General features: G+C 53.5%; 2 protein-coding genes across 2 annotated transcripts; one reads left to right on the top strand and one right to left on the bottom strand.

The window, feature by feature from the left end:
• Positions 1–262: 262 nt before the first annotated feature.
• Positions 263–7,355, top strand: LOC103055339 (uncharacterized). The gene is made up of 6 exons (XM_088154050.1): positions 263–347; positions 539–657; positions 768–799; positions 1,713–1,951; positions 4,617–4,787; positions 6,325–7,355. Exons 1-5 carry the CDS (start codon positions 263–265, stop codon positions 4,784–4,786), a joined length of 645 nt encoding a protein of 214 aa, XP_088010176.1. The 3' UTR covers position 4,787; positions 6,325–7,355.
• A 3,002-nt stretch (positions 7,356–10,357) lies between these two features.
• Positions 10,358–24,742, bottom strand: LOC112543174 (papilin-like). The gene is made up of 13 exons (XM_088154058.1): positions 24,546–24,742; positions 23,130–23,213; positions 21,141–21,287; positions 20,636–20,770; positions 19,857–20,057; positions 18,720–18,845; positions 17,095–17,262; positions 15,049–15,195; positions 14,093–14,254; positions 13,429–13,566; positions 13,127–13,309; positions 10,937–11,104; positions 10,358–10,520 (listed from the first exon to the last, which is right to left on the bottom strand). The coding sequence occupies exons 1-13, from the start codon at positions 24,643–24,645 to the stop codon at positions 10,483–10,485; spliced, it is 1,797 nt and encodes a 598-aa protein (XP_088010184.1). The 5' UTR covers positions 24,646–24,742; the 3' UTR covers positions 10,358–10,482.
• Between the last annotated feature and the right edge of the window lie 303 nt (positions 24,743–25,045).

Genomic DNA, 25,045 nt, shown 5'->3' with positions numbered 1-25,045 from the left:
GTCCACTTGGGTTGGGTCATCCCTGCGGTGCCTGCACGGCAGGGCGACACCTGCACCCCACCTCCAATCCAGCTGGCTCCCCGCGACACCTTGGATTAGGGGAACCTGTCTGGGCAGGGCTGGCCCGGGGCCGGCTGAGCAGGGAATTCACACAGTTGCTGGGAGAGGCTCCTGTAAGAGCGGCACCAGGCAGCCCCACCTGCTGGCTCTTTAAATCCAGCCTGGCTTGGCTCCTGGACGCAGATGCGGCTCTGGCAGCATCATGAAGACCCGCGGGCTCCTCCTCGCTCTGGCCCTGCTTGCCCTTGGGGTCCAGGGCACCCCCTCGGCTGGCCAAGGGGACCGAGGTGAGTGCACTCAGCCCACGGGGAGATCCAGGTCTCTGAAAGGGGAAAGTTGCTATGGGGCCACTCACATGCGCGTGGGTGTGCATGCACGCACACACACACACGCACTCACAGCAGCTGCCCTGCTTCCAGCTGCACCTCTTCCAGCAGCCAAAAGTACCTTGCTCTGTGCTGGGTTTCTGGGCCTCCAGATGCACAGGGAGGCCCTGCACCGCTGCTGTGGTTGTCCGTGGAACAGTGGGTGATACAAGCACTGCAGCCTCAGATTCCCCCGTGGATCTTAGTTGCTGTGCCCAAACTCCAGAACTGGGTACGTGGTAACAGAGCCCTTGTGGGGGATCCCGGGCCCCCAAACACCCTTAGAGCTGAAGGATCCCTGTTTTCCTAGTGTGGATAATGAATATCTGAATCTGCCCCCAGGTGGGCCTGTCCTTTAGAAGGGTGTCCTCATGGTAAGGTCAAAAAAGTTAGGATGGCAGCCATGATGGTGCAAAGGAAGCCTAGCCTGTTTTTACATGTATCATTTTTTGACTGTAAGGCAGTCCCTGGGTTAAGAATGTCCAACTTACAGACAACTCATACTTACGAACGTGTGTTTTTGATATACAGCCTGTTTTCAGTGGTTCATGAAAATATTGCGTGGCTTTAATGGTTCTTCAACTTGAGGAAAGAGAATGCCGTCTGCCATTTTTACTAATAGGCAAACTGTTTGTAAGTATGAGTTTGACTTACATACAAATTCAAGCTAAAGACAGACTAACTCATTCTTAACCCGGGGGCTGCCTGTAGGGGTTCTTTCTCTTCACCCCTGGACCAGAGCTGACTGCAGTGGGCAGAGCTTAATTTGTCTCTATTTTTGTGGACACCACTCATTCCAGCAATACCAGATACAAGTCAAGGATACAGGTTTTTTTCCAAGTCCTTGGAAAAGATAGATGTTGTATCCTGTCCTTCTTCCAGGGCCTGAGAGTTCCCCTTGCCTCCCTTCCCTCCTTCTTCTCCCCCAACAGCCCTATGAGTTAGGTTAAGCCTTGGGGAGGGAGGGGGTGACTGGCCCCAGCTCTCCTGCTGGCATGGGAATCCTTTCTAGAGACACCCAGGAGCTTTCACCCAGACGCTCAGCTGCCTATACCAAAGATTAACCCTATCTGAGAAGCTGCCGTGATGGCAGCTCCCGGCTCAGCTATCTGTGTAGGAGACGTGATGGCACGTCATCCATCCATCCGTCCCTACTCAACTGGTTGCTGGACAGGCTGGATCTGTCCTCTCACTGACAGGAGGAGTTGGAGAAAGCTAAATAATGGGAGGGATTCTTGGAGAAGCACTTCTGAAGCAGAATTAGCCCCCAGAGTCTCTTCTCCCAAGGGTGGAGGCCACCTTCTTGGTGGTTCTCTCCGTGTGCTTCACTTCTCATTTGTGCTTTGCAGCCAAGGATGGCCACTGTTACAACGTGCCACCCTTGGGAGACGTCTTTGACGCCCATGACTGCAGTGCCTGCCTGAAGAACAAGTCCTGCTCCACCTGTGCCAGTGATGACCAGTGCCCTGGCACCCAGAAATGCTGCCCTGGCAACTGTGGCTATGTCTGCCAGGAAGCCATTATGGGTGAGTTGCCTCCTCAGTCTCTTGTTTACCTGTGTTTTTCCTTTCTGTCACGGATGGGAGTGGACAGACCATCCAAGAAATCCCTGTGCCACCCCTGCCTCTGTCGCTTTTAGACCTTTCAACCTTTTCAGGACGCACCATGAGGGAGACAGCTCTTCCTTAGATCACATATGTTTCTGGTAGAAGAAGCAGACATTTGCATGGTTCAGGCAATGTCCTAGTTCATAGTGCTGATGGAGATCTCAGAGATGCCACAGTCCAGTTGCCCTCAGCAGAGCAAAGCTGAGCCGGATGTCTTGGCTGAGCAGGGCCAGGTGGGGTGCCGCCCCGAGGACGGACTTGCCCGCTTGCAACATGTTGCGCAGTGTGGAGAGTTGGTGGCCGCAGGAGGACGGAAACCCGTTTCCAGCTACCCCACATCCTGGCCTCTGCAATCCCATTGGCCTCCTGTTCAAAGCTGACTGGAAAGCAAGAAGCAAGGAGCCCCAGCCTACAAGAGGCAGCACCATGGGGACAGAAGGAGGCCTGGCTCCGCAGGAGCAGGAAGGACTCCTAGCTGGCTGCCAGATCTCCTTTGTGGAGCATCACGGCTGCCTTTGGCCCATGCTCCAGTTCCTACGGGCTGGGCTGGTCCGCTCCAAGGCAAAACCGAAATGAATGGGGCAGAGCATGGTGGTATAATCATTGCTTCAGAATTGGTTTGCAAGGTTCCTTTCTGAAATCATTAGCAGTCTCTGTCAACTTCTAATCTTACACATTTGACTACTGTAGTCTGAGTGTTGTCCTGGCAGTCCTGCCTTCAGGCAGAACAAGGGAGCCAAAGGGCTGCTCCGTCAACTCCTCCTAGGTGACTGTCCTCCAAGCCTGGATATTTCAAGGGTGACGTGTGATGTCCCAGATCCCCCTGCTCTGATGGGCCTTTTCCTCTCCTTCGCTCCTCTATGTTTCTGTAATTGCTTCTCTTCTGAGGTGCCCTCCGGGGCACACTGTTCCTATTTGTAACAGCCCCACGTGGAGAGCATCTTGTCAGGTGTAACTTCATCCTGTGCTCCCTCACCTGCAAAAACGGAGCCCTTTGCTGCGCCTGAGATGAAAATCCTCCAGCCAGTTCACCGCAGCTTCCTCAGCTGCCATAGGCTGGAGGGGCAGTGGGGCTGGGAGGATTTGGGTCTGGGAGAGAGACGGGGAGGGAGATGCCGACACCCGCCCCTCCATACTTCCCTGCTGCGTGCCTGGCATTTCTTCCAGTTTCTGTGCTTGGTGTGGAAGGGAAACACCTCGGCGCATCGCCACAAGGGTGGGGCCGGAGGCTGTTGACCAGGCAGAAGCGCACGGCAAGCATTCCGCGGCAAAGGGGAGGATGCAAATGCTGAGGTTCCGTTCTGACCTTCCCCAGCGCCTCAGGGAGCTGCACGCCCTGTTGGCCTCCTGCCTTGGCTTGATCGCGCTGGCATTTTGTTTATCCCTCACTTGCTCGTTCGCTCCTCCTTCTCTCCGAAAGAGCTCAGTCCTCCTGCGCTTTACACTTCCACCATCCCGTCTACGACAGAGTCACGCAAGCATCATTACAATCCTTGGCAGTAATAAATAAATAAATGGTGTCGCGGAAGGCAGAACAGCAAAGGACGTTGGCAGCACGGGAGATAATGGAGTGGGAGCTGTGTCTTTTGGACAAATGCTTCTGAAATTGGAGATTAAGAGATCAGTTCAACCTGCTTTGCTGGGCTGAAGTATCAGCTTGTTCAGTCCTGTCTGCTCTTTTGCAAGCCCTGAAATCAGCGCCATTCGAGGAGCTGGAGGAACTGAGAAGAAACCCGTCATAGAAAGGAACGTCTAGTTCTTATCAGAGGATTTTCCCAAATTATCCATCTATGAGACTTCAAGGCTCTCGAAGCCGACCCGAGGAACGTTTAGCACAGAGCCTCAGCAGGGGCATTTTCCAGGCAGCAGGAAAACAGGCAAACTGGGCGAGCAAGCACCAAATGCTGCCAAGACACCCGCCTGCCCACAGGCCTGGCAGGGCGGCAGGCTCACTTATGGGGCACTTCCATAGAGAAGGCCCACCCCGTTTTTGCACAGCGTGCTCTGGTAGTGAGATCAGGAACCCCACAACAGCTGTTGGGCCCCTCGGCTGGGTGGAGAGCGGTCTGGTGCTTCAGCATGCACTGCCCTGCTGGTGCCTCCACAGACACGTCCCTGCAGCTCTACTGGCGGCGGTGGGTGACTAGCGACCGTCTCCCGTCCGGCCACTAGCCAGGCCTGACTTCCAGACCCAGGCACTACTCCCTGCTGAAGTGCGAATGAGGTGTGGGGTCCAAACACTGGCTTCCCCAGCTGTGTGATTGTGCCCTGCAAGGTGGGCCCTCTCAGCCCCGGCCAAGCGCTGGGGACGGGAAGACTGCAAGGCGAGCAGAGTGCAGGCGCCATCTTTGAGGCACGAGGCTACCGTGTAATCCAAAGCCGGGGCTTGCTTCGTGCCAGCGGGGGACGCGCCACGTCCACAGCCTCCACACATCCCACCCCGCTGTTGGCTGGGGACAGCCAAACCTTCTTCCTTTCTGAGAGGGTGGGTGCCCTGCCAATGTCCATGGGGGGGGGGGGGCGGCTTTCAGAAAGTATTTCCCCTTTTCTCCTGTCTCACCTTGTGTCTCTCTGGCTGCCGCAGATATCTGCCAGCTCCCCTCTGTCTGCGGAAACTGCAAGGCGATGTTTCTACGCTTCTTCTACAACGCCTCCACTCGGAAGTGTGAGAAGTTCATCTATGGCGGCTGTGGGGGGAACAAGAACAATTTTGAATCTGAAGATGAGTGCCTCAAAGCCTGCAGGTCACCCTAGGGTAAGTACCAACCGCTCATCAGCTGAAGGCAAAGATTAGGAGGCTCCAGAAGGTCGGAGGCTGAAGGCAGACTCCTCATGGGGTCAAGCAGGGCAGGGGCGGTGGTGCCTCCAGATCTTCTCTAGAGCCAGGCCCTTCCTTTCTGAGGCCACCTATCAGTTGGTGCTGATATGGAGGATTTGAAACACTTTCAGGGTCTGGGGCTTTGACCTCACTCCGGGAGGAAGGACCCATCCTCACGTCCGGCTAACCATGGCACCAACTTGGCTGGGTAACTGTCTTGAGCACCGCGTCTCCCTGTTGTGGCCTTTTCCTTTTTCCTAGCCCACATCCAGGTCAGCTTGAGGCCATCCTTAGCTTCTTCCCAGTTTTAAAGTACGTAGGGTTTTCCAGCCCCAAACCCAAATGTCTGCTGTGGATACAGCTTAGTCTTTCATTGATGGTTGCTGGAACCTGCCCTTTGTGGTCATTCTAGTTTGGGCTTCAGGGGAGACTGGACACCTGGCTTCCAAGAAACATCTGCCTGCATAATGTCTGACTGGTGCTTCCTGAGGTGCCTGTCGGGTTTTACATGAGCTCCTTATCAACATGGTTTTAGAGCTTTGTGAAAGATCCCTAGACTTATCTTGGAAAACAGGATGAGCAGTCTGCCACCCTTGGGTGCACGGCAGGGTTTCTGCTGCTCCTGCCAACAAGGAGTTTCATGAGCTTGTGCTTCTTGACCCCCTCAACCTTCTCCATCCTCAGTGCCTGCAGCCCATCAGCCAGGACAGTGTCGCATGCTGGTCACAAGGTCACGAGGCAACCCTGTCTAGGCCTGCAGCCTATTAGTCGGGCAACTTGGCAGCTGGCAAAACATGCCAGGGTTCCGAGTAGCTGTTTACACGAAGATGGACTGGTGGCAGTTTTCACACCACAGGCAATGTCTGGTGGGAAAGGAAATGGAGTTGGGGGCTCCACCAATCGCCTTCCTTGACCTGTCCCCATTAAAACAGGAAGGTCGCTCTCTGAGTGAGATGGGCAGTGACTAAATTTGAAATATAAATAAAATAAGGTCACCATCATTGGACAGCAGACAAGGACTCCACCAATGGCTTAGCAAATTTTATGTGACCCTCTTCTCGGGGGCTTGAGGACTGGCGGAGAGGCCATGAATGCAGCTGTGGCCGAGGTGGCCAGCCCCTTCCCAGTCGAATAAGTTCAGTCATGCCAGCCAGGGCTTCTTGGCTGGTGGCTGGCCCTGGGACTGAACTTTAAAACGTTAGCTGGCCAAATGGCAGCCCTTTCAGACTGAGGGCTTGTGAGGTAGCTGGGGAGGCCAGCACCACCCTTGCAATTTGCCCCCGGATTGTCCATCCAAGGCAAGGGGATTGTTGAGAAGGACCCTGTTTTCTATAGATGTTTCACCCAATGGTATCTCCCCTGCTATTTTAAGCCTACGATGCAGTCTTTCCTGTTTCTTGGTGGTCTGTTGCCAATATTTGGGGGTGGTCGTGATTGGCCCTCGTGGTCTAAACCACCATCCTTCCATTTTCAGGGAGCACCTAACTGTGGGTTGGAACAGAGAAGGCGAAATCGTCAGACTGGACTCCCGACTCAGCTGCTTTCCTGGACCTTCAACCTGCTGCAGAGACGGGACGAGGGTGCCTCCAAGTGGTTGGAGCTGCCTCCCCCGCCCCCCCACTGCCCCCTCCGTGTCCTGTGTGTCTGTGCAGTTGCCTCCCAGAGGACGCTTCTCCCACCCCTGGGCTGGTCCCGGTTGGCACGTTCCCCTTCGCCGTGGCCTCTCCCCAGGGAGAGCTTCATACCCCTTTCCTGGACGTTGAGCAGGGTGGCCCTGCCTGCCTCCAGGATTGGATGGGGGCACTAGCAGTCCTCGGCAGTCTGGCCAGATGGGAGCGTGGCTGGTTGGCTTGCTCTCCGCCAGGCCGCCAGGAGGGCTCCTGCTCCCCAGGTCTCAAGAGGAAGGGCGCACCAGGGGACAGAGGGTGCTCCCAGCGCAGGGGGCCCTTGGCTGTTGGGACCTGAGTCCTGGCTTGGCGGGGACTGGGCCAGGGCTCTACCCTCAGAGGAGAGCGCTGGGGCCCCCCTTGGCTCACCCCAGGAACAAAGCGGCCCCATCCTGGCTCAGGGAGCCCTGAATTTGGGGGAACCATGAAGGTGAAGTCAGGCTGCAGCGGCTGAAGGGCCAGACGAGGAGCTGGGAGACCCTCCTGGACCCTTCGGGGTCAGTCTTTCCCAGCCCAACTTCCTTACAGGCCCGCTGGTGTGGGGAAAAGTTGGAGGAGAAATGTGTGTGTGCGGGCACGTGTGCTGTCCTGGAGGAAGGTCAGCATAGAAGTCTGATAAATCAATCAAAAAAGGCTCCTGGGTTTCAGGCTGCCGCCCCTCCCAACCCTCCCACAGACTGTTCACTTTAGGACTCTGCATGTACATAATGAAAGAGAACATTAAAAACCCTGAAAGTTTCCAAAACGGCATGAACCTGGGCGCGGGAGAGTTCGTTTCGTGTTTTGTCAGTTGCTGGGTTGCTGGCAATAATGACCCAGAGGAACCACATTCCAGCCAGCCCTTGCAGGAGCAACACAAGCCAGGGGGTGGAGGGCGGGGAGGTGGAGGAGGAGGAGGAGGAGGAGGAGGAAGAGGGGGAAGAATGGAGAGCCAGCATTTCTGGCTGAGATATACCCTGCCATAGCCTTTCAGAGGCTTATTAGAAGGAAGTGAAACCGAAATGTGATAAAATCTTGCAATTTGAATGCAGGTTGGTGGCAGAAAAAGAGTGGGTTAGGAGGCACGGTCTGGACTGCTCTCCTTCCTGCAACAGTGGGTTGACCGTGCTCTAAACTAATCTGGAGAAAGCCGAAGATTGCTCATCCCTCCTAACACGGAAATTCAGTCAGAGAATCCGAGGGTTGGGAGGGAGCTTGGAGGTCTCCTAGTCCAGCCGCCTGTCCTCAGACCATCAATGCTGCCCAACCTTGGTTTGAGACCCTCCAGGGACGGAGCCCAGGACTCCTCCGGGAGGCAGGCAGTGCCACTGCTTTGCAGCTCTTGTGGGCAGGCAGGATTTCAAGTGGGGCGCTCTCTCTGTGAAGCTTCCAGACGTTGTTCTTGTCCTGCCTTTGGGAGCTGTACAGAATAAGCCTATGCTCTCTTCCCCGGGAGAGCCCTTCAGGAACTGGAAGACGGCCATCACGCCCCCCACCCCGCCTTCTTTTCTTCAGGCTAAACAGACCCAGTTCTTTCAGCTGCTCTTCGCTGGGTTGAGCCTGCAGCCCCCTTCCACAGGTTCAGCGCAGAGACCTGGTGACTGAGGACACCTGGGGAACATCTGCAGGGGGTGGCTGACCGGGGGATGTCTGGGGCTGCTGGGGCACTTGCCCTCCTTTCTCAGGAGTTTCTGGGCTCTCCCTTCCCTCCCACAAGGGCTGAGTACCAAAGGGGTCGTTCCTCCTGCGCTGGATTTGGTGTTGAGGGTCAGAGGATTCACAAACTGCAGAGACCTGGAGGCAGCCCGAAGCGCTAGATTGCAGGATCAGCCCCTGACACTGCTGGCTTTGAGCCCCAAGAGGGGACCCCTGCTTCTTGCCTCTGGGCCAGGAGGGCTGTCTCCACAACCCTTTAGCAGCGAATGTTTGCACATCCCCAAGAGTTCCACAGCACGAGGACTAGACCCTTGATCCCTCAACCCAAAGCACCACCGTCAGACAAGTTTCCCGATTTTTTGGTTCGGGGCAGGTGAGAGGAATTCATATTACCCAGGAGAGGGAAGGGAGCACTTCCTGCTGGAGGTCCTATGCAGAGGCCAGGCGCCCTCATTTTGGGACGGTGTTCTACGTGCTCTTCCTTGCGGCTGCCCCAACATACACTCTGCCTATCGCAGAGCAGGCAGAAATGTTGTGCTGATGTTAACTGCCCTGCCCTGGCTGTTTGGCAGCAAGGCCAAGGAAAGGTGATAGATGCAGACGGGGATTTCATGTTGATCTATTTCTCTCAAGGACAGGTGGAGAGCTTCGGGAGGCTTTCAGGCCAAGCCACCGACAAGTCCATGTGCGCCTCCTTGTGCCGGTTACGGCCTTGTCAGAAGTTTTTCTGAAAAGCTCCCGTAGTTCCCGAGACAGCAGGAGGCCCATGCTTGTTCCTCTGCCGTTTCCAGAACCAAAGAGCATCTGTCGCATTGCAATAATCATAAATATTTTTATGATAATCCTTGGCTGCCTACGTGTATAATTGTAATGGTTTTAATGATCGAAATTTTTCGCCACCCAGAGTCACTTGGATTGAGATGGGTGGCTATAGAAATTGCATAAATAAATAAATGAATAAATATTTAGGACAAGGGGGGAACTCTGATGCAGCCAGTACGAAAGGCTTCTCTGCAGTAGGGGAAGGGCTCTTTTCTTGAAGCAAGCAGGACCTCAGGGAAGAGAGAGACCCCACCAAATTCCAATCTCACATTACAGAGGAGCATAAGACTCCAGCATGTACAGACCCCTGGGTTCAGCTCCTTCCCCTAGTTTCTCCCATTAAAGGGTCTCAGCTCAGAGGGTGCTTCTTGTCAGCTGGGAGCTGAAGTCCACCCATCTTAAAGTTGCCAAGTTTGAAAACACTGGCGTAAATCATAATGAAATGTACCTTGCAAGATCACAATACCAACCCTGGCTTTCATGTTTGTTTCCTGACGTCAGATACAAGCATGCGAGTCACCTAGTTTGTGTCACAACCCGGTGATGCACATTTTGTTATTTGCCCCACCTTGTCCCTCTCCATGCCTATGGTGGGTCTGGGCCAGACGAGAGAAAGAAAACCTGTTTCGGATCCATCTCCTTCTTGGCCCAAACTGGATCTGGCTGGGAGGAGTGACCGGCTGCTGCTGGGCCGTTCCCAACCGTCTTGCCACCTGCATATTGCCACAGACTATGGGCCAAGACAGGAGAGGCCCCACTTCAGATTCAGGAGGGAGGCCTCCTTGACCAGTGTGCAAGCTACCTCTGGATCGAGAGAGACAGTGGGCCTCCAATGCCAACTCTTATGGAGAGACAATGGGTGTGAGAACAAGTTTCCACGCCGTCAGCAGCAAACAGCCTGATACCAGATCAGTCCATTACTAAAACAAGAGACAGATGGAAACTATATTTCCCTCAGAAGAGAGTGGCTTCTAATCCATTGTATTGTGCGTGTGGGAGAAAGAGGTGCAAGAATTTGATTTCATTATAAATAGGGCTTGCATCTGATACAGAGCAGTTGCCTGAATTCTGTCACGATGGCTTCTTTAACTTTGCTGCAATCCAATGGTGCGATGAGGCCTAGATCTCTGGATCCAAGTCCAGCTCCAGGGGTCCCAAATGACAACCCAGGAAGAGACAGGATTAAGTAGTGGGAAACTGTCTTGCTGGAGCAATGTTCCCAGCTAAGGATGCTGATTTTATTGTGTTTACATGGCAGGCACAAAGGGCTAGGTGGATCCTCCACAGTCTGCTTTCAGGCAAGGATTCTGGAGGTCCTGGATTGCACCTTTGCTTCCCACACAGTCCGCACTAGCCTTGGGTTTTGATCTCCCGGGGTGGGGGGCCGCTCAAGAACCACACTCCGAATATGCAGGAAAAATCATGTCTTTATTCTGGAGAAGACGGGAAGCTCCATCAGGAAAGGAGTTTGGGCAGCGGCAGCCTTCTGTTTCATAAGACCCATCTTGTCAAGGAATCAAGCAGGGAGTGAAGTCCCTGGCTTCAGCTTTGGGGAAAGAGCACATTTATTTAGGATATCTCCACCCTCACCATCATTTTGTGGTTGTGCAACATCAGCCTTGTGCAAACGGGGAAATAGCAGAGAATTACAGCAAGCAGAACCGTCTCCTGCTATTGCACTCATCCAGCTAACCACAAAAATAGAGTTTTTACACTTCATAAGGAGGTCACTGGACAATAAATCCCACAATGAAGCAGGAAATACAATATCAGTACCCTAAAGGTAGCTTATTGCAGTCTCACTCCTGACCTGGAGACAAGATGTAGGTGACATCTTAGGAGAAAGTATTAATGACTGAACTGTGGTTGGGGTTAGGGTTGGGGTTGGGGTTAGGGGAGGGCTATCCTCCACAGACACAACACGTGTGTATGCACAAGCCCACATACTTTCTTGTTCCTTACCTAATCCTTCACAGACCATTTGGCACTCCAGTCTGGTGGGGAAGCGATTCTCGTTGCCACCGCACAGTCCATAAACAAACTTTTCACACTTTTTGGTGTCCGAGTTATAGTAATAATTTTCTGAATATCCATGACAAGGGCCTGTCTCTGCTGGAAGCTTGCAAACTTCTGCAGCCGTAGTGAGGGAGTGGGGCAGGAGAGAAGGAAAGAGGGCGATGAGATGGACTGAGGAAGAATCTTAGACCACCTTTCCCTGAAAACATTAGACAAACCCTAAACTCTACCATTTGATGCTTCAGATAGAGATTTGTGTGGGACTGAACAAGTCATGTGGAAGAGTGGAATCACAACGAACGCCAGAAATGTTAGTATCTGTAATACTATGTGGGAATGACATTGGAAGACAGAAGGAAAAGGAATGGGGAGCGAAGCAAATGTCTCAGAAGGGACCCTCCCTAGTTTCTTGGACAGTAAAGGCAAGTGTGTGTGTGTGTGTGTGTGTGTGTGTGTGTAGGGGGGGAATGTACTTTCAGACTTGCAAGATTCTGTTAATGTAACCTTACAATAAAGGTAGTGTTAGTACTCATGGTTGGTGATTCTTGCCTGACTACATCTAAGTAAAAAATTGATCAAAAGGAAGTCATAAATGATAAGGCTGCAGGTGTAGCCAGTGTAACTCTAAAGAAACATGGACGTGGTTTGCTTAGGAGTGACTGTGTGATTGGTTCAGCATGTGTGAAGAGTGCAACTGTGCTGGAGCCGTGGAAGAGTGCTGTGATTGTTCCCCTGTGCAGAGGGAAAGGAAGCAGGAGCGAATGCAAAAACTACAGGGGGATTAATTTGCTAAAAGGGTCTGGGAAGGTGTTTGTAAGAATTCTGTTTAAAAGGGTACAAGAGGTAACAAAGAGCAGTATTTGGGAAATGAAGTTCGGCATTATGCCAGGCAGGGAATGTGCCGATCAGGTTTTAGCTCTTCAAGGAAGTTGCTGATGTCGAGAACTTTATGATGGTGACCAAACCCCCCCCCCCCAGAACTGCATGTTAGTTGGCTTCGAGAAAGTGTATCATGAAGGGAATAGACTGGAATTATGGAATATGGAGGTTGGTTGCTGAATGTAGTAAGAGCATTATATGATAGAAGTTAAGCAAGTGTGAGATTAAATAGGATGTTTAGCAACTGGGTCAACACAGTGAGTAAGACAAGGGTCTGTGATGCCCATTTGATTGTTTGGATAAATGTATAAAGATAAATGCTTGTGGTGACACTAGAAGTGTGTTGTTTGGGGATGCGAACGTACAAGTATTTTTGTATGCAGATGAGATTTTGTTGATGGCTGAAAACCCAAATGATTTGCAGCAATGTTAGCTTCTGTGTGCAACAGGAAGTCTGGAGTTGAAAATTAATGTAAGAAAGACCAAAGTAGTCACATTTAACAATCAAGATGGAGTGAATGATTGCAAGCTGTTTGAAAATGGGGAAAAAGTAGAGCAAGCAGGTTAATTTCTGTACAGGTGGTACAGTTCGACATGACCCACCATGGAGGGATGGTTGGTGAAGATGATGCACTTGCAGAGGTGGCTAAATTGACTTCCTTGGTTAGAGAAAAGTCAGTATCTACATTTATGGCTGACCAGAAACCCCTTGTAGACTTTTTGCATGCAACGGAAAAGAATGCACTTATGACTTGTAGTTCTGATGATTTAAAAAACTGGATAGTAGGAAAAAATGAGCTGTTTTTGTAATCATAGAGTAAGAGATAATTTCATAATTGTACTTATGTTTGCAGCAAAGGAAATCGGGCGCTTCTTCTATTTCTTTTTACCCTTTCTTTCTGAACTTTTCTTTTTTCTTTTTTCTTTGTTTCCTTTATTCTGTATTAGTTTGTGTTAGTCTTTATGTTCTCTTTAAAGCTTTTAATAAAATTTATAGAAGAGGAAGAGGAAGAGGAAGAGGAAGAAGGAGAAGGAGAAGGAGAAGGAGAAGGAGAAGGAGAAGGAGAAGGAGAAGGAGAAGGAGAAGGAGAAGGAGAACAGCAGCGGGGCTAACTCTGTCCCCTTCTCGTCTCCAAGGTCTCCAAGGTCCGGGGCGGGGGGGAGGGTGTGCTGGGGCAGGGGGGAGCGAGGCGAGGCGTCGGTGGCTGTCCGGCCTGACCAGACCAGGGTCACCAATGCAAAACTGATCCTCCGTACCTGGACTGATTTCCCCACAGGCCTTTTCACACTGCTTCCTGGTCTCAAAGTTGTTGCGGTTGCCCCCGCAGCCGCGGTAGACAAAGGGGACGCACTCCTCCTCGGACGGGCTGTAGTAGAAGCGCTCCAAATGCTGCGAGCAGTTCCCCTGGTCCCGAGGCAACTGACACCGGACGCTGCGGACTGGGAGAGACAGAGAGGGGAGCTCGCGTGGCCGGGCTCAGGGGCCCTCCGGCCGCCCCGTGCTCAGGCTGGGGGCAGAGGGCGAAGGAGGCGGGGGGCGGAAGGGGGCCCGGGCGCACCTGAGGGCAGGCAGCCTCGGCCGCAGCCGGTGAAGCAGCACTTCTCGGTGAGGGGGCAGTCCCGGTCATCGCCGCAGGTGTTGATGCAGGGAGCAAAGGTCTGCACCGCTTGCCTCCGGGGACAGATGCCGGGGTGTTCTGGAAAGGGGCGGGAGGGCTTGCTCAGTGCCCTGGGCTCGGGTGGAGGGACGTCTGTCCGCTGCAGCCTTGCCTCTTCCTCGCCTGCTGTCGGGCTGGGCCAGGCCCCCCCACCCCCCACCCTGAGGCAGGGCTTGGTCCCGGAGTGCGCCACGAAGGAATTCCAGGCCTGGAGGTTGAGAAGGATTGAGGCCCTGGGAGGACGCGCAGCGCGCACTGCGCACGAATCAACGCACCCTGAGCAGGACAGGGAAAGGCCAGCAGGTACAGTCTGCCCCTGTGCTCAGCTTGGTTAATGCCAAAACTCACACGGGTGCCTTTGTGGCTTAACGTTTGGTGCAAACCCTGCACATTTCGTTCTTTTTGGATACGGATGTTGCGCAAGTTCAGGAAATGGGTTAATTTAGGAGCCAGGGGAAGTGTGTGGGGTGAATAGATCCCGTGTGATATTATGGGATTGGGCACCCTGCCATCAGTCCCTGTTGCACCTGGGGGGGGTGGAGAGAGAGAGAGAGAAAGGGGGGACCTTCGGCAGCCTCCAGGCACAGCTTCCCAGCCCTAGAGGAGCAGCACTTCTTCCAGGGAATGTGACCGCCATGGTTGCAGTCCATGTCACTGGTGCACTTTGCCATGCAGGTGGTGCCATTGCTGGGCGGGAGAATCAGCGATGGGCAATATCCTCTGACATCTGGAGACAAAAGGGGGACACGGAACGGAAGAGGGTACTTGGTCACGGAGGGAGTTCACGCCCTAGAAGACGAGGAGCTCTCCAAATGCTGCCGGACCTTCCTCAGCCTGGCAAGGGCACCGGGGGGGGGGTGTAATTTTGCAAGCAAGCCCCACAGCAAGAGCCCCCCAACCTCTTACACAAACTCCCAGGAGTCAGACAATTTTTGCCCTACCTCACGAAGCTGATGGAAGGGCCCGTGGCCTGTGCAACCTCTGCCCTAAGATGCCCAGGGCGCGGAGGGGGCTTTTCCAAAGCTGCAGCGCAGCCCTGGAAGATCTTCCCAGCCAGAAGCGTCTTCTCTGACCAGGTGGCATCCGGTCTAGTCCTGCAGAGCACCTTCCTGCCTCCCTGCAGGGCCGATCTACCTGCAGATCAGGACTGACCGGGGCCGTCTAAGCGCAGGCGGGCACCGAGACACCTCCCCCAGCAGCTCTAACTTGTGTGCCTTCTCCTTCCCGCCACACTGTGCGGCTGCTCACGCGAGCTGTGCCGAGCTCTGGCTGCAAGCTCCAGTCTTGCTGGCCTGGGACAATGAGCCCCCACGGACTGGGCTACCGGGAGGGAGTCGCTTCCCCTCGGGCTGCAGTGCTATTTCATGATGGCCCTGAGGCCACGTCCCTGCTGGCAGGCAAGAACCCCACTGGCTCTGGCATGGATCTGGTCCGCTTTTCTTGATACCCGGGTCGGCAGGCACTCTCCCGCTGAGTTGCTCAGCCCTCTGTCCAGGGACCCAGGCCCAGAAGCAGGCCTACCTTCTTGCGGGAGCTCGCATTGCTGCCCGCAGGGAGTTGCGCAGCAGCGCTCATTGCCCGGGCAGCTGAAATCAGTGAGGCAGAAGTGGCCGCACATCGTGTCGCCGTTCTGAACTGGGGTGGGACATGTGCCAGGCTTGTGGTCATCTGCAAAATGGGGGGGGGGGGGAGATGGGATGCCTGTCAGTAAAGAGGGAGCAGTTCTGTTCTCTTCACCTGGAAAATTGCCCATGAATTCAGCAATGCTTTGGTTAGGCTCCCTCGTCCCCCTCCAAACAGGGAATTCTGCACAGTCTTTCATCAGGCTGGGGGAGAAACGGAGGGAGAAACGGTGTGGGGGGCACAAGGGGGGGTTGTTAGAAGCAGCTAATGTTAAAGTCTACCTTTCGCTTCCATCTTAAGATGCAATGTGGGAAGAGGTTGCGCACACTAAGGGAAGACTCTGCCGGATATTTTAATGGTGGCAGCAAGGAGGACGGACTTTTGAATTTCTGGGCTAGATGGAGCGAGAAACCATAGCTTTTAAAGAGGAAATCTAGCTAAGGGCAAACAAGGATAACTGTGAGACCGTGGGCAGTCTGGATGCTGTATTGGGAGAGGGAGGAACACAGGAGGAAAAGTCTCAAAAGTGGCTGAGCCTGAATGCCTGCAAAGATGATTTTATTAATATGCATTTTAAAATTGTTCTGCATAAGTTCTTTATGACAGGGAGATCATCCTGACTGGATCCAGGCATGTGCACAAACAATGCGCAGACTGTGACAAAAAAGCCTTTTTTTTTAACAATAGAAGGTAATGGCCAGAATCTCAGATTTGTGCCCCCCAATCCATATTGGTGTGCAACTTACATATACTTACTTAGGAATTTTTTTTAATAAACTGCCATAGGAGCTAGATAGAATTCTATCGCTAGATACGGAAATGAGTAAATAAACTCAAGGTGAGTGAGAAATCCTGAAGGAGCTGGACGAAAAATAATTCCAGCAGAAAGAAAAATGAAAGATATTTAACAAATGCCACTTGGCTGCCCAAAATAAGCTTAATTTGGAATTGAAGAGGCCGGCCAGCAGCAAGGGGCATGGACTCAATTACGGGCGATGGGGACCTGAAGGACCAGGCTGGGGAGAGAACATAATGGAGAAAATGTTCTATGCGGTTGCTAGTAGTGGAAAACAACTCGATGGCACATAATCAATCAATCAATCAATCAATCAATCAATCAATCAATCAAAGGGATGTATAAGAGATGGAAGGAAGAAAAGCCATTACGGATTAGCATGAATAACTGCAGATATGGAAACAATTTGAGGGAAACTAATGGATGGCGAAGAAATCTACCTGGACTAACCAAAGGCTGACTGATCTCTTGAGCAATGATCAGCAGAGAGAAACCCACATCCTTTGGGCACGTGATATGAGCAGATGGAGGAGAAGAAGAAAAGGTATTCAAGATCGGCAACATTGAGGTAGAAGAAGGAAAAGTCCATGGATAAGGTAGATGGACATGACGGTCAAAGAAATTATGGGATGTCCTTGGAAGAAGTTGTTACTAGACAAGTCAAGAGCGCAAGCGTTTGTTCACAAAGTAACCAGGAATCAAACCCAGGTTAATGGCACACAACTAACTAACCAGCCTAATTAAGCACCGAAAGGCAAGTGCGGTGAGGAAAAAGGGTTGCGGCTGCTCCGCTCCTCCCTTTCCTTCCTCCTCTTCTGAATACTGGACTAGCCCAGCTCGCCCCCTCTGTCCTCTCTTTGAAGTATCATCCATGAATGGAAGTCTGCAAGAGGGCTTACCCTTTGCAATATTAGGAGTGGGGACTTCCCCCCACCATTTCTCCTTTCTCAGCACCTTTCCCTCCCCTTCCTTCCCCCTCGTTTCTGCTCCCTTTCTCTGTTTCTCCTGTTTTCCAACCCACGTGGATCTCAGTCACTCACAGGGGTTGCTCAAAGCAGCGATCGACCCCCAGGGCGGCCTTTGCTGGACAAGGGCCAATGCTCCTTCCCTCAGACCTCGGACCCCCCCTCTGTCTGCCTGGATCTCACCTGGGTGGACACAGCGGCGCTCGCATTCTTCAAGGACCTTGAAATTGTTGGCGTTCCCGCAGCAGCCTCCGTAGAAGAAATGCTCACATCTCTCGGACCTGTGGTTGTAGAACCAGCGAGAAACCAATGCATCACAGGGTCCTTTCTCCTTGGGGAGGTGGCAGATACCTGGGAAACAGAGCAGAAGGCCGGGCCTGAGAAGTTTGCTCCGGGGCGCCACATCTCTCGAGTGGGCAGAGGAGGGCAGGAGGACTCGGCGACTGTGGAACGGAGCTGTCGCCCACCCCTGTGGTGCCCTTTTGCTGGCTGGTGGCCGCACGCAGCTCTGTCTTGGGGAGGACGTGACTCCTGGACGCCCAGGAGGCATCTAGCTGGCAACTAGCGGGCATCTGGCTTGGCTGGAAAACAGAGGGATCTGGTGGTGGAAGAGCTGGCTCGCTGAAGACGGGCCCCTCCTCTTATTATCTAGTGCAGTGTTTCCCAACCTCGGCAACTTCAAGATGGGTGGACTTCAGTCTTCAGTCGGGGTGATTTTTTCAAAAGAGGCGTTTGGTGTGAAGCGTTTCATTGCCTTTCAGAGGGATCAACTTTTCCTCTGGACTTGCCAGGCCCAGCCCAAGAACGATGGTGAAACAGTCCAGTCCAGTTCCTTTATTTGCTTACGCCAGGGTTCCTCACCCTCAGCAACTTTAAGACGGGTGGACTTCATGCTGGCTGGGGAATTCTGGGAGTTGAAGTCCACCCGTCTTAAAGTTGCTGAGGTTGAGGAACCCTGGCTTACACCTTATAGACAGAATCTTGCCAGACTAGATCTATACTACTGCAACTGGTGGATCCACCTGGGAGATTCCAGGGAGCGGCCACCCCAAACCTGCTTCTCTTCTCACGCTCCCCCTGCAGACTGTGCTGCCTCTTGCCCCCTCCCCGCTCCTGCAACGCACCCCCTCCTTCCTGATAGCCTTGATCTCTGCTGCCATCCAGCACGGCCTGAACTGCCCGTCCTTCCGGCTCCAACTCAGCCGGCTCAGGAGTTGTTGTTATACTTTTATCCTGCTTTCCATACATTTTGGTCAACTCAGGTGGGGTGGTGACATCCCTCCCCCCCCCACCGCCCCTTGCTGGAACGCTTTCCTCGCTCTGCTTCTCGCTTGCTCCTTTGCTGCCTGGCACGCCGGAACCGAATCCCCGAACAGCACTGCCGGATCCGGGCGCCAAGTGGCTGGCGTTTCAGAGCTCGGTGCTCCCGCCAGCTCTGGCTAACCATGTCTGGGGTCTGCTGGGCCTGGGGATGAACCGGGAAATGGCAGGTTGGCTTTCCCTTGACTTGGGAACGATTTGCCAGTGGAACGGATTTACCTCAAGTTCACATCCTCCATTTCAAGCGCTGAACTCTCCTGGCAAATGCATTCCATGCCTGGGCGTTTTTTCACCACACAGGGGCGCATTTGCACAAAAGGAGAACCTGATGCATGTTGATGTTCGAGCCAGCTTTTGGAGAGGGCAGCTCAAGTGGGGGGGCTCTGCTTTCCCGGGAAGGGGGAGTCCCCGCTGTCCTCCCGGCTTTCTTCCTGCCCCCTCCAAGGCCACTCGGAGGCCCTCCTGCCCTGAGTCGGCATGGGACCTACCTTGTGGCTGACATTCCCGCCTGCACACTCCCCCGCAGCACCTCTTCTGGTGGGGACAGTCTCGGTCTGTGTGGCACCGCACCTCCATGGACTCCTTGGAAGGCGGAGTGCCTCTGCCATCTTTCCCTACGGTGCAGCAAAGACCCTCTGATGCAGGTAGCCACAGCTGCCAGGCTGCCGGAGACACCCTGCCCGGCAGCTTCTGCTCTGCCCCACAATCACCCCCTGCAGAGGCTTGCTGTGCTACGGACCGGCTTGGTTTCTCGGGCCTTTCCGTTCCTCTGCGCCTGGAGGAGCCAGCCTGGGAACCCCGCGGTGCAAAACAGGCCTCAACGTTTGGCACCCAAGTTACCCTTCGCTCTCCAGCTGCTCTTACTGCGAAGAGCGTTTTCTCACCATTGGTCAGAATCTGACTTCCTGTAACTTAAATCCATTATTATTCCATGTCCTGCCCATTCAGACTGTGCAGAACAGCCTTGAGAAGAAATGGCCTGATTTGGGACGGGGTGGGTGAGGAGCTGCAGAAGGAAGAAGCTGACTTAAAACAGTGATCAGAACATGGATTAGCGCATGGATTTGGTGGTAGGAGCCACCTGGGGGGCTCCGGGGTCACCCTATATTGCCCAAGCATCCCTGGTTTTTTGGAAAGGGAGCGAAACCACATGGATCCAACTAGCCTTCCACCTCTCCAGAGAGACCGGAATGAGCGCACCGTGCTGGTTCCAGTTTGAATTTATGCAGACAAAGGGCCTTTCCCTACCGTGGAGCTGAAAGGCTCCTTCAGTCATCAGAAAATGATCCTGGCGTGGCTTGGGTGATCCATGGCTTATCCCCCATGGATCCCTCTCCTGCCTCAGTTGTCTCTGTTCCCTCCAGGTGACAAATGGGGCCACCTTGTAGCTGTCCTTGGACTGGATCAGGCAAAGGTTGGAAAATAACTTGAGCACCAGAACCACAAGGAGCCCGAAGCCTGTCTCACGGACAAGAGGGCGAGGAGTTGATGGGGAAAAAAAGGTTGCCAGCCTTTGTGGCTGTGGAGGTGCCACAGTTGGGGCGAGTGTGGACAGGCTGGAGGACCTTCTGCAGAACCCCTCAGGCTGCAAGAGGCCCACAGGAGCTGCCTTGCTGCTTCCTCACCTGCCTTCTGCCCTTCAGCCTGATCCCGACCCTGTTTCTGAGGCTCTGCTGGATGATGTCTTTCAGGGGTGACGCACTTTAGGCCACACTCGGCATAGCAGCACTTCCTCCCACGGGGGCAGGACCGGTCATCTTTGCACTGGTTTGTGCAGGGGGTGAAGACCCATGGAAGATGCCTCTTGGGGCAAAGGCCGAGGGCAGCTGGATGGGAGGGAAAGGGTTAAGCGTGCTGGAGCAGCAGGGGCTAGGATGGGGGGGACAGCAAAGAGAAGGGGCTGCACTCAGGTGCTCAGCCCATCAGTTTGGGGGGGACAGAAGCAGGGCTCCCCCATGCACCCATTCACCTGTGGTCCAAGGAGTCTATGTCTGCCTTCCTTTGCTTCCCCCCACCCCCCAGCTGACTCTACTATTTAATTTATTTAAACCAAATTAAAAAGGAAGGTGGATCCTGTGAAGCAAAGAACCAGCCTCCAGACTCCTCCTGATTTCCAGGTGAGTTCAGGGGTATTCATAGCCCCTTAGCCCGAGGGTTGGTTGGGTTGGTGCCCGCCCCTCAACAGCATGAAAATTAGCAGGAAGGGTCCTGGATGGGCTCTCTCCATTTGGCAGCCATTTCAGGAAGTCATTTCCTTTGAATGCCCCAATGTGTGCCCCAATGGGTGATGGTACTCCCAAAGTTGGAGGACCCTCATTTTTGCAGGGCTCGCATGCCTCCACTGTGAGCTAACCATCTGAAGCCCTCCAGGGGAGGGGGGACGTGTGCCCTGCAGATACTCTACCTGGCACAGCTCGGGTGCACTTCTTGTGATGGTCTGTCTTGCAGCATTTCTCATGCCAGCTGCACTGGTGGTCTCCTGCACAGGGCTTCTTGTAGACAGCACCATCTTCCTGCCTGGGACAGTAACCATGATGCACTGGATGGGAAAGGGTGGGCACAGAGTGGGCCCTTCAGGCCGAGGAGGTTTCCTGGCATCTTCTGCAGTTGGGTCTGAACTTGACCCTCGGGTTGCCTGGTGGGCACATCTGCAATTCTGGCTGATTGCCACTGGTAAAGGTGGGACCAGGTTTGTGTGCTACAGTCCCATCTGTGGGGTCTTTAGAAGGGGGCCACAGCACTGGAGGGGAGGTATTCTGACCCCTTTCCAGAAAGGACACCCCTGGCAGAACAGAGTTGGATCCTGGGACAGGACGTGAAACCCCTCTGGAGCCTCCTCCTTCTGCTTCCAGATCTGTCACCCCAACCCTCTGTCCACCTTGCACCAGAGTGGGGAGGGGGTCACCCACCTCCTTCTGGAAGGATGCATTTCCTGACATTCCCAACGCGGCAGCATTTTTCGTCCCCTGGGCAGCGCCTGTCCTCCAGGCAGTAGGCCGTGATGGGGTGGGGAAGTCCAGAAGATGTGGCTGGGCACAGACCGTACTTGGGGGGTCCTGAATGGGAAGGGAAGCAGCCTCTGTCAGTGAGAGGAGGGGACATGTCCAGAGGCCGGAGGGATGGAGCCACATGGGTTGCAGGTGTGGGGAGGGGGGCTCTGGGAAGCCCAGCCTGGACATTCCCTTCCTGTTCTGGAGGACGGCTCTCGGCCTCCTTCCAGTGGCGAGGCAGCCGTGCCACCGTCTCAACAGAGTGAGGACCTGGGAAAAGCTGGTTTCGGCAATGGGCCTAAGAGCTGCCCTGGGAGGGGATGGAGGCACCATAGGTAGAAAAGTTGGCGTTCTTCACAATTTCCCGAAGGGCAGCGCTGCAACGGCTCCTGTTGCTGCGTAAGTCTAGATCTGGGGTGCGTTGCCTGATCCCTTGTCAGGCCCTCTCAGACCCTCGGGGTATCAGTGATGGGGCTGAGAATCCCCCGGAGGGAAATCTGAGGCTATTGCTCCAGCTGTGCTATGGAAGAGAATACCCTTTTTAATTAGCTGATAAATCCTCAGAAATCTCAAAAGGAGAAAAAAGGTGGGGAGACGCTGCTCGATCACAATTGCTAGAAGCTCTGTTATACTGCATCATATCAGAAGGTAATTGGCTATTTCCCCTTTTTTAACAATTTAGCTCACATGGGGCTGCTCGATGCTTTGTATAGTGTTTTATATGATGGTATAAATAAACGTGGAACGCTTCCTCCCATCTGAAAAGCAAAATACTAATGGTTTTCTACAAGGAGGGAACCTTTCCTGTGGTTGCCTGTGCAGGCCGTGGCTGCCTGGGACTGGGGTTACATGGACTTTCCTCTAGGGGAGATTTTGAGATCACCTAAGAGGCTAAATCTGCTCTTGTCCCAGCCAGAAGGTCCATACAAGATGAGATACAGAGATGGTGAGCTGAGAGCTGATGTCTGATGCTTGATTCCAGACCACCCTTTCCATAAGGAGAGATGAGGACCTTGTGTGTCCACTCTCAGTCCAGTCTTCTTTGTCGCTGAACACATGGCCTCGCTCGAAACACTCTCCTTAGCTGTCCTGGGAATCTAGTATTCCTGGAGTTCGATCCGAGGTGGAAAAGGAACCACACTGTCCCTTTTCCAAACCTGGCGTTCCTCTATGTTCCTTCTCACATCTGGGTTTGAGTACTGGAGTTGTGGGGCAATTCAGTAATCTTAAAGGAAGTGCTTTTCCTTATTTTAAGACCCGGGCTACTGAACACTGAAATGAGCAGTGTATAAAGGAACTAAAACATGTGCAAGAATCAATGGACTGCTTAGCAAATGGTACGACGATGAGCAGGGAGGAAGACGAGGATGTGAGACTTCCCCTTGGTTTTTATGGGTGAATGGATGAGGAATGCGGGTGATGGCATTAGAGGTGTGTTGATTGAGGACATGGATGTACATGGACTTTGGTACGCAAATGATGCTTTGTCACTTGCTGAGAAGCAAAATGATTTGCAGTGAATATTAGATAGATTGTGTAACATGTTGAGGAGCGTGGAACTGAAAATAAGGCATTGAAGCAAAGGTATTTGGGTTTGACACAGAAAACAGAGTGAGCAGTGCCAGGTTACAGATAAGGGGCAAACAGTTAGAGCAAGCAGAGTGAATTTGTATGGAGAAATGTTAAATGATGCAAATGCTGGCAGAAAGGGAGGGGTAGTATGTAATTGGTTGTGAGGAATGAGTGGTTGACAAAAGAAGTGAAAAGGGCTGTGGACAGCAGCTCGCTTCTGCCGACTTTGTGACGTGGCAGTGAGAGGTCGGTAGGCCAGGAGGAGCGTCAGAGTGAGTCGGCTGCAGGGGGAACGAAACCCACGCCGGTCGTGGGTCCTTTCCCAGAGCTTCTCACCAGAGGTGATGCTTGTTGGAGGCGCTGGAGATGGGAAGGACAACTCGTCCACAGGTGTTCCCTTCTCATGGTGGTGATGGTCATCTAGAAGGGGGGACAAAACTTAGATCTCCACCATCTGCAGTTTGTCCTCTTCTATTCTTGCACTGACCTGCAAAATGCTGCTCCGTGAACTGCAGATTATTGCCCCAACCCCCACTAGTCCGCCCCAGGACTACAGCTAAACTGTGGGTGCTGCTTCTTTTCCCCAAGGTGGGTGTGCCGAGGGAGGACCCTTTGAAGTGGGGAGCCGGTGGGAAACAGGGGCACGTGTGCGCACGTATCCACATTGCCGCTGTTTCATTCCCTCCTCCAGCAGCTATCCTCACTGCCCCAGACCCTTTGCTCCAAGGGCGCCACTCTGCCCCCTCCAGCTGACCAACAGGAGGGTGCAGAAGCGGGCGCCCAGTGAAGGCACGCGTCCCACCCACGTGTTTTCTTCCTGTCCTGCCTCTTTGTTTGGTTTCAAACCCAGCAGTCATTGCAAAGCGGGGCAACCAAGCCCCCCCTCTGCCCAGGTTCAGAGACAAATGAAAAGACAGCAGGGGGAGGGGGCTGAGTTTCCAGGGAAGGGGGAGAGCCCGCAGGGGCTCACCGGGTGTCTCTGGGAAGCCCACCGTCATGAGAGAAAGGCAGTCCCTCCCTCCACTGTCCCTCAGCAGCTGGTCTTCCAAGGCCAGCGCTAACTAGTAGTCAGCCTCCCCTAGCCTGCCTCCTGTCCCTTCAGTCTCTAAGCCTACAACGTCAGTGAAGAAGCAGAGGTTTCCCTGTCGCCTCCGTGATAATACCAGAACCCCGTGGATCAGCAGAGGAGGCCCAACGGCGGAGACTTCTCTTTGTACGGCATAATTACGCTAAAGAGTTCTCCACCGCAAGATGTGGAGACGGTTGCCAAAGTTGATGGGATTTTCGGGGGACAAGAGAACGCATGGAGGAGAAAGTTACACTGATCGTTAGTAGCTATTGATCGTGCAGGCTATATAATGGTGGTGGCTGTGCAGTTCTGGGGGATTTTCTTAATCTTGTTCTGAGATACGTCCAGTGGGTTCTGTGGGAACCGAAAGCTGGACAGAATGGGCCGTTGTCTGATCCAACGGGGACCTTAGTTCTGTTTGGCGGTCGACCCTGTAAACTCTCACTTGTCCAAGGAAGCATCCGTTTGTCTCCTGGAGGAAGACAGCTCTTCCACCAAAGTGAAGGAAGCTTTGGCAGAGCACAGCTGCATCTGGGCGGCTTCTGCACAACAGCTGCTTTCTGGACTGCTCAAGGAACAATGGATGATTCCTATGTTATGTGCTGGAGAATTGAGGGGATGGGAGGTGTTGCCTTGTACCCCGGCATACCACTCCATCCAGGAAGAAAGGGATCGGCACTCACCGCTTCTCCTTTGATTTGCTGTAGCAGAAGTGGCAGAACTGGACTCCATTTGGAAGACCAGGAGGCCCAGGAGGAGGAAGGAGACAAGGAAGCCCTTCATGGTTGAAGCTGGAGCTGGTGTGGTGTGTTGTGGATGAGCCTGGAATATATACCTCCCACTCTTCGATGCCAAGGCTGGACCTGGCAAGTCTGCTTTCATAACCCTGCTGATGCCAGTTCCCAGAATTCCTTGCAGGCACTCTGCCCAGGTGTGTCCACAAGCTTATCTTGTGGCCCCCAAAGGTTGTTTGGGGCATGTCAGGGTGACTCCCGGAGGAAGGCCGCAGGGTGTACTCTTGCCAGGCAGATCTCCCCACCCCATCCTTGGCAGCAGCCAGCAGGCTGCCCTGTTCACTCTTGATAGCCGTTATTTACAAGGCAATGAAGTCTGGTTACCTTCCATGGATCCTTACTCAGTCACCACGGGGAGATGACCTACTGGCTTCTCGGCAGCAGTGAAG

The sequence above is a fragment of the Python bivittatus genome, unplaced genomic scaffold (genome assembly GCF_059951505.1).
Source record: "Python bivittatus isolate LINGU-HERP-01145 unplaced genomic scaffold, Pbiv_v1 ctg000700_np1212, whole genome shotgun sequence".
Taxonomy (NCBI): domain Eukaryota; kingdom Metazoa; phylum Chordata; class Lepidosauria; order Squamata; family Pythonidae; genus Python; species Python bivittatus.
The sequence above is the reverse complement of the archived record's forward strand: the minus strand, read 5'-3'. Positions and strand labels throughout refer to the sequence as shown.

What these genes read in the sequence shown, in the direction of transcription:
- LOC103055339 (XM_088154050.1), top strand. Translation starts at nt 263, where the DNA reads ATGAAGACCCGCGGGCTCCTCCTCGCTCTGGCCCTGCTTGCCCTTGGG. An exon ending in TGCCCAAACTCCAGAACTGG is followed by an intron (nt 658 to 767) that starts GTACGTGGTAAC and finishes ATCTGCCCCCAG; the next exon opens with GTGGGCCTGTCCTTTAGAAG. An exon ending in TTTAGAAGGGTGTCCTCATG is followed by an intron (nt 800 to 1,712) that starts GTAAGGTCAAAA and finishes TCTTCTCCCAAG; the next exon opens with GGTGGAGGCCACCTTCTTGG.
- LOC112543174 (XM_088154058.1), bottom strand. Translation starts at nt 24,645, where the DNA reads ATGAAGGGCTTCCTTGTCTCCTTCCTCCTCCTGGGCCTCCTGGTCTTC. An exon ending in ATGCATCCTTCCAGAAGGAG is followed by an intron (nt 20,771 to 21,140) that starts GTGGGTGACCCC and finishes TTTCCCATCCAG; the next exon opens with TGCATCATGGTTACTGTCCC. An exon ending in AATGGTCTGTGAAGGATTAG is followed by an intron (nt 10,521 to 10,936) that starts GTAAGGAACAAG and finishes CTTTCCCCAAAG; the next exon opens with CTGAAGCCAGGGACTTCACT.